Below are 12,017 nucleotides of genomic sequence, written 5' to 3'. Positions count from 1 at the left end.
GCAGATGATCCCCTTGCAGAAATTAGCCCAATGCAGTGGCAGAAAGGTAATGTGTAACAGTGAGAATGAGACGAATGAGAAGAATACAAGACTAGAAGAGTCTATATGGAGGAATACAGGCTATATGCAGTATGTATAAAAATACACTCAAAATATGAACTGTCATTCAATGTGTCATTATATTGACAGTATACGTTTCGACTTTCTACTATTATACTGCAGCTGTTTGGTCTGTCTGCCTGCCAGTCTCTCACCACAGCTTGCACTGGCCTTATTCACCAACCAACTCAATATACAGCTTCGGTTTGCCGTGAATATAAATTGCCTCTTGTGGAGTGTTCACCACAGGGGAGTACTAACAGGTGAGGCAAGGTGATACCACCTGTACAAGGATGAACATTATTTCAATAATCTCCTACTTACTACCTGCTGCTTGTAAGTAAGCAACAGGTAGTAAGTAGGAGATTATATGTGAGTCTGAGCAGTTATGTGTGTGTCTGTCTGACAGAGTGACTGTAATGAGCACACAAGAGCCCTGCATACAATAGTTTATTATAAAAACTTTGTAATGTATGGTACGAGACTTGGTATTATCTGATATGTGGGTTATTGTGATATTGTGACAGAATTTAAAAGAACTGACATACAGGGAAATAACAAGCTACATACACGAGCTACAAATTACAAGCACACACCATGTATTTACAGCTGAACCTGATTGGTTAAACGTAGAGTCAGTCTGTCCAATCATGGTTCCTTTGTGTTCATCCCCCTGCAGGTCCTGAAATATCTAGTCGATTTTTTTATATGGACAACGGCGCAGGCTATCCTGCGATCCAAGTGGGTTTAATTGTACTTGAGGATGCTATAGATAATAATGGTAAACATTTAATGTGTTGTGTATTTAGCTTGCAGTCAGTTTGCTGTTATTGTAAGGCAACACAGTTGTCCAAATGCATATTTTCAAGTTCAGGAAGGCTGCTTTATGTACTTAGAATGAACAGTAATGTAGTTTTAGGATGCTAATAAATGTCTGCTAGCGTTACCAAAGCAGCAGCATCAATGCTAGCAAGGAACTTTTCAAGCTGAAGGCAAACCAAGAATAAAGACATGAATCATAATTACTTATAGTTAGACATGAACGCTAGGCTGCTCCTTCGTATTTACAATTTTGTGGATTAAGGACAGTCTAGCTCCTGTGAGATTACAGAAGCTTCATTGTAAATGTGAAGCTAGTATCAGGTTCATATTGACTTGCTTGCTAACTAAGCTAAAGTTAGCGTTAGGTATTAGCTTAGGCAAGGTTAATGGTAACAGTAGCCAGTAAATTAGCAGGAAGTTGATTATATTTTCTGCGCTATGATTGGTTTGCATTTTTGCAATGTAACCACATTATTGTGGACATAGTCACTTTCCTCTTCCTCCCCTCTATCTCGTCCTCTTGAATTAAGTCCTGGATGAAAGTCAGATATTGCTTCTTTCTCTATCCTTTCTTAACCAAGGTTGCCACGACCCAGGAAAGTTTAGCATTTGAGTTCAAAGACCCATATTTCACCATTTATTTCTCTATTTGTCTGTCTGCCTCCTCTACCATCTTTCCTTAAGGATGGATATGCTCACTTAAAGTTTTTAAAGTCTCTCTCTCTCCCCCATCTTTTTCTCTCTAATGTCATACTCGATATAATATAAAATTCATCCTTCTCATTGTTTTCTGCCAGTTTCTTGCAGCTCAAGGTCATCATGCCCTGGTACGTTTGATATATCCCATTCAGCACATCCTCTCTGACTCTCTCTCTTCTCCTTCTTTTGAAGGTCATGTTACTCGTCTTCAAGTACTAACATGCCACCATTTTTCACTCTTACTACTGTATGCACTGAGTTTATCTCCATTTTTCTTTATTTGCCAATTGGATACTGTAGATGACTTTTTCTTCTCTTTCTGTTAACTTCTATTCAAAGTTGTTATCAGCCATGCAAAGTTCATCTTTCTTTGAAGGCTCTACCCCCCAAACACCCTTGTTCTCGTTGTTGTTAACACTTGTTTTGTCTCTCCAAACTTATTTCACACAAAAAAGGGAATTTGTCTAGCCAGTTGTCCATCTTCTTGTCTCCTCTTGTCTTCCAACTCCTAGCCTCACCTCAACTCCATATGTTCATCCCTCCATCCCTCTCCAAGGTCATTATATCCAGGTAGACTCTCTACTCCCATAACCCTCTCTGTCTCCTCTGCTCACTCTTCCTCTCTCCAAGATCATTAGCAGCCGGTCAAGTTCATCATCTCCAAGCAAGTTTCTCCACCACCACCGTCCTCCTCCCTCTGTCTCTCTGAGGTCACTATAAGCAGGTGAGCTTCATCATCCCCCAGCTGGTAAATCTTCTGATTCTCTCATCCGTCTCTCGCCATCACAATCCCTCCCTATACTTCTCTCTCTTTCCCCAGGGTTGTACAGCCAGGTATGGAGTTCATCATCTCAAAGTCAAGCTGTTCTAATTAGCGCGAGTCAGTTCCCATGGTGATGTCCATCTTGTCTCCTGGCAGGAGAAATAACCTGGCCATGACGAGATCACAATGAAGGTTTTCTTTCATCATACACACTTTTTGCCATCACCACTCTTTGAGTTTTGACTCCTCAGGAACAAAAACAGTGTGTTATGGTGCAGACACACAGACCCACAGCGATGACGCATGCTTGGTTTTTGCTCTGCTATTTTCAACACGGCGGCCGCGTCACAAACCTTCTCATTTTTCAGCTAAACGGTACACTAAAGTATGTTTCTGAAAAAAACACTTGAGGCATAAAATAGGCAGTGCAGTAACAGAATCTTGATTCATATTTGATCAGCACTGCCTAGTTTGATAGTTTGATGTGAGTTTCGCAACCCGGCAGTGTCATGCAGGGTGGACCTAATTTGCATAAAGTTGAGGTTGAGTCGTAATTATGCGAGTTCAGATACGTCGGTTGGTCCGTCAACTTCTAGTACAGTATCCATCATGCAACTCGCAGCCGGACCTCCTGCTTTCCACAGAAAATTAATGGGATCTGTCGACTTGACATCTGTCAATGGATCTAGTGTAACTGCACCATTAGTCAGATGTCAATAATATAAACTTACATGTAAGTGTAATTTAATCTTCTCAGCTTGTCAAATTATCAAATCACTGTGCAAAATCATAGACCACATTGTACACTAATAATGTCTCACCAGAGGAGGTCTTACTGACTAAAAAGACCAACATTATGATTTTTTTTTTGGCCAAGCCTTACTTACATAAAGCTCAATCTTCTCACAAATACGGCTTAAGAAAACATGTGCAAACTGTAGTCTTCAGTTGATGAGTCAGTGGCTTTAGGGTGTGGAAGTGATAGGAGAAAAAGAGAGCACAGGAGTTACGAAGAGTCTGAAAGAAAACTAAGTGGAGGGAGAGAGAAAGAGAGAGAGAGAGAGAGAGAGAGAGGGAGGAGGAGAAAAATATGGTAAAAGGGAGACAATAGAGGGAGTGAGGTGGAAAAGGAAGGAGACAACTGAAGGAGAGGGCCTTGACAGGAAAAGAAAGAAACAGAAAATGAGAGTTAGAGCACAAGCGAGAAAGAGTGACGCAGCAATAAACCTAAGCAAGGTCTTCATTTGAAAAGCCTCTTTGTGATGCGCTCATAACCAATGAAGCCTGCTGAATGTGACTTGACAAAGTTTATCTGTGTGGGCGACCGCAATGGTATCTGAATGTGTTTTACTGCACATACTCGCTGTGAGTTAGTATTCTGGACGAGACGTGAGCAAACAGAAAAGTGTGTACTAACAAACATACTCGACAAGTAATCAACAACACACACAATGGTGAAATTCTTTTGTTTGCTGTGTGTACTGAGGTTGTTTAAGTTTCACCTTTTCAAGTGACCTTTACTTTGCAATTAACTGTTTAAGGACTTTGGGTTAGTTTTCTAGCTATTGTACTTTGATTGCTAATTAATCTGCTCACTACAGCATGATGTCTGTTGACTAAAGCTCTTCATTTTCTCTCTTTATGACAATCTTAGATAGATATGGACAGTTCAGACTTTTGCATAAAATAATGCGACTGAAAGCTCAGAAAAAGTTTGAAAGTTATCCTCAAGTGAAAAAGTTAAATGAAGTTTTATGAATACAACTTTTTGCTGTTTTTTTTTGTATTCCACTGATCCTCATAATCTTGCTGTGTGTGTGCATTAGCCTCTTAGTTTTTCCGCGTGCTTTTTATGTGCACAAATGTGTGTGTTGGCCTGTATAAGCCAATAAACTTGCCAGCAAATAAACCCTGGACAGTATGGTGTGTCATAGCTACTCCAGGGTTTGTTTCCTTATACTCGCTCTGCAATGCACCAGTCTCTGTTTGTTTGTTTGTATTTGTGTGTGGTGTCAGGCATGTGATTGGCAAAGGACAGAAAAGCAGGAAAATATACAGAGCGCTGAGCACAGCGCAGCATATCTATATATATAGTATATAAAGATTTATTACTTCAATAGGTCTAACAATGGAAACATGATAAAATAATTATAAATATTTAAATATGTTTCATTACACATATTTTTATGTACAATTTTCTAGGTGTAATAGGAAAAAGCAGCCACATTAATGCACAGCAAGCACTGTTTGTATACATTATTGAATGCTAAAAGATACTTCTGCAGGGAAGAACTGTCTTGCCCACAGGGGATTAAACCTTTCTAAAAAAAACAGGAAGGATCATATTTTAATGATGGATCCACTTTTTTGAATTTAGAAGGAATCTGACATCAATATAAATGAATATCAACAATGCTACATGAGGTAGAGAAATTCTTGGGCATTGTCCACCTCGAGATCAATCAGGAGAAAACTTTCTGATCAACTCTTTGTCTCAATTCTTGCCTCCTCATCTTGCTTTCCTGCACTGCTCTTTTTCTTTTCTGTCGCTCTTGCCTGTTAGGTTTCACTTTGTAAGTTAAGTTGGCTTGGTGCAGATCCAAGAGGAGAACAATCACTGCCCTAACAACTTGAAATGATCCCCTCCCTCTCACTCTGTCTTGTTCTCTCGCTGCAGCTGCTGGAGAGGTGAATTGGTATGGATCCAGCGAGAGCAGAGAGAGGCTCCAGCAACTTTAAGTTATTCCCTTCCCCTCCTTTTATGAGCCATAAACATACAGAGAGAGACAGAGCTACCCTCCAACTTCCTGCATCCATCCTCCGTCATGTGGACCCTAAACAGATCGATGACATAACTACTTTTAATTGGAAGACACAAGGCACACAGTAGTTGTAGTGGCTTAAAAGCTTTAAATCTTGCAGGCTTCTGTCGATGTAAACAACCCAGATAAGTGTAACTACGGCAACCACCTCCACAACAAACCCCATCACTCTTCTTCTGCCCCTTAGACTAATACAGCAGAGACCGAGGTCTATAAAATATTTAAAGACAAAGAGGGTTTTTAAGTAACCTTAAGAAGATAATGCATCTGAACTTTGACTACTGTCATTAGAAAGATGATACAGGTGCTAACGATGTAGTTAAAAGCTGTTTAATGAAAAGCCTACATTTGCCAAGCCACCAGGGTTCCTTTTTACAATAAATCATCATGTCAAAGCTCATCAGCGAAATAAATTAATTATGAATATAACACAACTCCTACTTTTTTCTGCTGCAATATTTGTTCCTTGTGGATTTTATCAGTGTTATTTCATTGCTGCTCAAACAAATCAGATCACTGAGCAAACTTTTTATTGGAAACTGGAGCAACAGTAATTCAAGGCAGGCAACTATACTTTCGGAAAATCAAATGATTGGCTGCAGATGTTATGCTTTTCCAGATATCCTGTAACTGCTGTTTTGGCTATTATGAACCAGCATTAATAAAACTGCAACAGTGCATTTTTCAGTAAGACATGACCGAATATGGTACTTAACATATTGCCGTGATGAAGCCATACACCGTCTGACTACTTCATGTTTAATTCCCACCCTCCGGTAAAATCTGTTGCCTCCTCGTCTTCATTCTGTATCCTTTACATCAATGTTCAAGGCCGAATCCTGAATTTTGTTTTTCATGTTTTATCCAATTTGATCTCTGCCGATGTGATACATTCATGTGCTGGTGGGAAACATGTCAGACTTGAGTACCGGCTGCCATACAGCAGCCTCCTTGCTCCTTATTCTTCCTTCACTCTTCCTAAATTCTAAGGGGAAGTGGTGAAGTACATGATTATTTATTTATACCTTAGTTATTTTAAGACTTTCATGTCTTTGATGAGTAAATTATACATCTAGAGAGATCTAATTTTTACAAAAAAATAATCTGGTAGATGCAGCTACATGTGCATTACATTAAAATTCAGGAGTTGATTGTAGTTGATGTTCTTATACATGTTCTGTTGAGCCATCGGACCTAATCGCAATGGCAGTTGCCCTCTTGATGACTTCAACATCCAACCATTATCCCCATATCGTTTTAGCTCTATAATCTAATCTAGTTTTTTATGCTCTCTCAAAATACTGCAAGGGACAGTTACAGTATACTTTTGCCGGGCAGCTTTCGGTAAATGAGAAGCATTCGGTGATTCATCGGCGATAAAGTTTGTGACCTTGTGGTTATGGGATGATTTCTCTACCCTCTAGCAATAACAGAGAAACACACCTGAGCACAAACCTGCTGCAGAAGTATGAAAGAGCAACTTGACTGTGAATTGGTTTTTGACACTTGCAGCGATGGCAGACGGATAAGAAACACTGTCACGTATTTTTTGCACACATTCCCACATGGATACAGACGCACATTTCAGGCAATTTCAATCTCACCTCTAAAACTAAACTAGACAAGCATTTCTATAATCCTCACAATAGGACTCACTTTCTCTATCTCTTCCTTTCCTACTCTCTTACCAATCAGGCATTATGCATTCCGCACGATACTTGATAGAGGAACACAGGAAATGAAAAGGCAGACAGAAAAGCAGGTACAGGCGCATCAGGGGGGAAAAAGGGATTAATAAGAGAACATTCAAATGAGGTGTCTGATATTATTTAGAAGGAAATGAGTAAATGTTTTTTACCCACTTAAAATTGTCAGTGGTGTAGGAAGTAATGAGACAGAAAGGGGAAATGAAAGATTGCACACTACAGGTTCAAAGTGATACAAGACCAAATCACCATCTGCGGCGAACACAATGTAATTAGATAATATGTTTGGGAAACGCCACGAGCTTAACTTCATTTTGAAGGTGAAATGCAATATGACGTGCCTTTATGATAAGGATTAGACAAATCAGAAGAGGAGCTGGCTTAGCATTGTTAAAGTATGAGCTGAATTAGACCAGTCAGGGTGGATAAACACTACAGGATTACCGTACTCTACTTAAGCATTTGTTGGCCCTAATTTGTCCTTTTTTAACTTTTGTGCTGCAGGAATAACCCAGAATTTTAAACGTATAATATAATATTCTCTATTATACAGTATAGTACATGGCATTCAATGGACATTTGGATCAAAAGTAGGGAAATGTGCAATACTTTGTTACTTTAGGTTACTATTGCATCCATTTACCTTTCAGTATATGTTCATGAATGTGTCAGTATGCATCTAACGGCATTTGAATGCATTTAAATGTAAAAAGTTCATTCTAAAATTAAGTATTCTGTGTTTTTACTTCAAAAAGCATCATTAAAGGTAGAGTGTGTACCTTGAACACATGGTTAGAGTTTATATAGAATAGCATCTATGGAGTGAAACCACTATGTAGAACTCTATTCACCAAAAACCAGTGTAAGTCTCACCATTGAAGTTGACAGCGCGAATGTAGCTCAGCAGCTCTTTGCCGTCGATGTTGTTGGCCATGCGCGGGCAGAGACCCGGGTAGCCGTAGCACAGCTCCCTGTGCATGCGGTGCAGAGCATGGGCCATGGCGTACACTGCATCCATCACAAACTGAACCTTCCCCTCTTGTTCATAACTGGAATCACGACCAACTTTTTCCAAACCTGAGAGAAGAAGATGAGACAGGGGGTTAGGGGGCAAAGGAAGAAAATAGAAAAAGCTAGAAGTAGCACATTATACCATTTGAGCCATTTTGAATTCAAGTCACAAAAAAAGCAGGGAAATCGAGTTTGACTTAGGAGAAAGTGGAGAAAGAGAAGTAGAAGAGAGACAAAGCCTGAGAAATAAAAAGACGAATTGAGATGGAATAAAGGAAAAAAAAGAGAAAAAAGAGAGATTAGGAGAGGAAAGGACCGGCTGACAGACAGGTAGCAGGGCACTCAGCCTTACAATGACAAATAACTTTTCTCAGTCCATTCTCGCCCTGGTAGCAAAGTTACAGAAGAAAGAACATGTTCCTTTTTTACATCTTTTGAACTACTGATAATGGCATTTCCTTGTATGAGAGAAAGAAGAAGAAGAAGACGAAAAATGTGTCCTGTTTCTTCAATGTCAAATGGCTTTGTGTTGAGGACTGTATATTCTATACATCTGATCACAATGTACAATATATATTTTATTAATTGCTAAAACATTAGCACCATTTAGATGTTCTCTCTAGTATGACTCTCTAGTGCGTTCAGATCTTTTTATAAAGCTACGTGGCTTATCTTATTACTGCAGCGTAATGTTTGAGTTCATCGAGTTCGCCATTTGCCTTTGAGCTTCATGCTTGTGTGCAGTGCACATGCATGCACACATACGCAAAACACACAAATAACCTCCCGACTGCAATTTATTAAAAGGGTTTATGTAACGACTCATTAGCATAATTAGCTCATGAAAAAAGAACAGAGTGAAAATAAAACCTCCTTGATCCATTAAGGTGGAAATCAGTAATTGATTATGACATTCATTTTTTATGGTTTTCATCAAAAGGTTCAAATGAATACAAAGTCCCAATATCTAGAAGTCATTACCGTTCTTTCCCTTCCAAATATTCTCCTTTTCTAACATATTTCTCATCTTTATCTCATTGTTCTGTCCTTGCCTCTTAATTCTGCCCCACTCACTCATTCTTCTCCCTCTTCATCTCTTCCTGCTGCTCCTCCCCCCATGTCTCTCTCTCTCTCCTTCTTATATTCCCTCTTTCCGTCCTCCTCTCTTGTGTCTCGTTCCCCTTCCTTGGCTTTATTCACCCATTTACAAGTAGCAGTCACCTTCAGGCAACACAAACTGAATCAAACCCCATCTGGGCTGAGTTGAATTAACAAGACCAGATGCCCTTCCATCAATATGAGCTTCCATAAGGAATTAACGGAGTCCTGAGAATGAAATCCAATCCGCAGTTATAGAAACCTGTCGGGTGCTTTGTCTGTATTTGTGTGTTTGTTGTTGCTGGTTGTTGTTGTTGGTGATGGTGGTGGTGTGTGTGCGTGTGTGTGAAAGAGAGAGATCTCCAGTAGGAAGTTCGTCAGCATTGTCTCCATGCCATGTGCTCCCACTAAGAAGCTGATCATTATGTTAAACTTATAATGGAATTCATTTCCTCTCAATCCCTGGTTAACTGGATACCTGTAAGTGCGTGTGTGGAGAGAGAAAAGGCAGACAAATACAGTAGTGTGTGTGTGTGTGTGTGTGAGGGAATGAAGTAGATAACAAGAAACAGAGCTTGCATAGGAAAGTACAACTTTTCCTACAGCGAACTCTTATTCAGCCTCACACACACACACATATTCATGTCAAGATGCAACACACTGTATGGAAGACATTCTGTATTCTCTGTGTTTTGAGGGTGAACAGAGTACCTTGCCTCTGCCCAGTATAACCACATTCGTCTGAGCTGCAGCAACTCTTCCCAGCCTGTCCAGAGATTTAAAACTGGCTGTACAGCTGGTTGCTGTGAGGCAATGCAGTATTGATTTCATGAGCACATATAGGGTGGTGATCCAGCAGTCCACGGTTTAAACAAAATGCATAACTAAAACTACCTGAAAAACTGCCTGCTTAAGGCAACAGAGTGAGACTGAGGGTCAAATCTATTAAGTTGTTTCCTAGCACCAGGCATCTTACAACTTGTTGCTCATCAAACATGCTGTTTTGTGTATCATTGCCTTTAATTTGACATTTCATTAGAAAACCAGCTGCACAAATGACAGTAACCTTTATTTATCCAGAGAAGGCAGGCACCTTTTGGCCAACAACCTGCTCAGCATTCATAATTACACACAATCATGTCTCAGTGGTCACTGAGGGAAGGGAGCGCTTTTCTCATTAACTTCTAAAAACCTGGCCACAAGCCCAGTTTTCTAACCTCACAGCCAAATCTATATATAATTGTCCTTATTTTCTGTTAGTCACCAACAAATGTTGCAGTGTAAATTATTCTTTATGTATTTTATGCACACACAAATCTCTCATGTTTTTGACTCTGGCCCAAAAAGATTTGGTGTAGTCTAAAGACATTTTAATAGTGTCAGGCTGTTAGCGTGCTACAGTAAGATGCTAAACTAAGACGGTGAACATGGTAGACATTATACCTGCTTAACATTAACATGTTATCATTGTTATTGTGAGCATAATAACATGATGCAAGAGTGTGGTGTATGGTACAGGCTAGCTGGGAGCCACGGTGCACTCGATAATGAGGTGTTTGAATTTTGAGTGGATATTTCTGCACTAGGATTAAAATGAAAAGATTTGCGTTTGGTTTCGTGTGTGCAAAAAGAATCAGAAGTTAAATCTGTAATCATACCGTTTGATACACCTTTTGCAGTCTGATTGCCTCTGGTCTGCTTTCTCTAATGGGACTCTTTAACTTCTAATATGAACGTTAACACAGGAAAGACAATTGACTTTCCTGTATGGCCATATGGCTTATTGTCAAAACACACACACACACACACTCACATCCACAATGGATGATTATGTGCATCATCTATTGAATTGCTCCCAGTGCATCAGAGGGCATGGCAGAATGTAGTTAAGGGCCATGATCTCTAAAACTACTTAAATGATAATATAGTATAGTTCTATCACTGCATCAAAGCAAAGTGAAAAAAATATAGATTCAAGCAACAGCTAATTGGTCATTTGTGCAACATTAACCAGAAAGCAATATATACTGTATTAGTGTCTGAGAACAGAGCATTCTGAAACATCTCCATACAGTCTCAGTAATCAACAAAAGGCCCTTGAGCTGGCTGCCTAATGTCCTACCATAATCACAGAGCTAATTATGCTAATAGTCCATAAATAAAGCTAAACAAGACATTAATTAGCAAGTGCTTTCACAGCAAAACACCTTCAAATAACACATGGGTGGCATTAAAGTGATACCACACCTGAAAATCAATCTTTTTAGCAACAAACACTTTCCTCCTGTAGGCTTTAACAATGGCTATTAAAAGTTTGCAGTTTCATCCATCACGGGAAACAGTTCACCGTTGAGTAATTTCCAATTCCAAGAAAAAAAAAGTATCAAAACGCCCACACAAATCCAGTACACATACTTTCAGAATATGGCTAAACACACTGCTTCCAAATGTAGCTTTGAAGCTCGTGTAGTTAGCTGCTTAAGTTTGTTACACGCAATCACAGTTCATCGCATTAAACAGCACCGCTCAAGTGTTTATAAATGCTATGTTAATGAAGGCAACTAGCTGCTTCGTTGTTAATGTAAAACTTGCAAAGACACACTAGAACTTGGAATGATAATTAAGGGAAATTCAAATTGGAGAGGAGGAACCAGAAAAACATCCTTTCCAAATGTGCTCAGCATATGAATATCAATAGAGGAATATTGATATAGGAATGTGTCTTGATCTTTTAATGCTGACCCATGAAGATTACCGAGGGCACTCATTCTTTACAACCATATTTGTGACTTCATAACTGTACGTAGAGGTGATGTGTTTGCATTCATGCACATGCCCATCGAGGGAAAAAGTACGACAAAGTGTTTTACTTTGAGCCATAGATCAACGTGTCATGAGATAATGAGAATTTCTCTCTGCTGTTCTTATGAGATGTGAAACGACACGATGCATCATTAATCAGCATATCGCAAGAAAACGCAATCCTGCCTTGAGACA

The 12,017-nt window shown here is 39.4% G+C and overlaps 1 protein-coding gene across 11 annotated transcripts in view; it reads right to left on the bottom strand.

The window, feature by feature from the left end:
- The window catches only part of grm8a (glutamate receptor, metabotropic 8a), a 349,644-nt gene that overhangs the window by 148,073 nt on the left and 189,554 nt on the right, over positions 1–12,017 (bottom strand). For all 11 annotated transcript variants that reach the window (XR_006093954.1, XR_006093953.1, XR_006093951.1 and 8 more), the window contains exon 7: positions 7,785–7,988. Coding sequence is in view for 7 of the 11 variants with exons in the window: in XM_042403444.1 (XP_042259378.1) it covers positions 7,785–7,988 (204 nt within the window). In the remaining 4 variants the exon portion in view is untranslated. The remainder of the gene's footprint in view (positions 1–7,784; positions 7,989–12,017) is intronic.

This window comes from Thunnus maccoyii, chromosome 23, assembly GCF_910596095.1.
Source record: "Thunnus maccoyii chromosome 23, fThuMac1.1, whole genome shotgun sequence".
Lineage (NCBI taxonomy): Eukaryota > Metazoa > Chordata > Actinopteri > Scombriformes > Scombridae > Thunnus > Thunnus maccoyii.
This window is presented reverse-complemented; position numbering and strand designations above follow the sequence as displayed.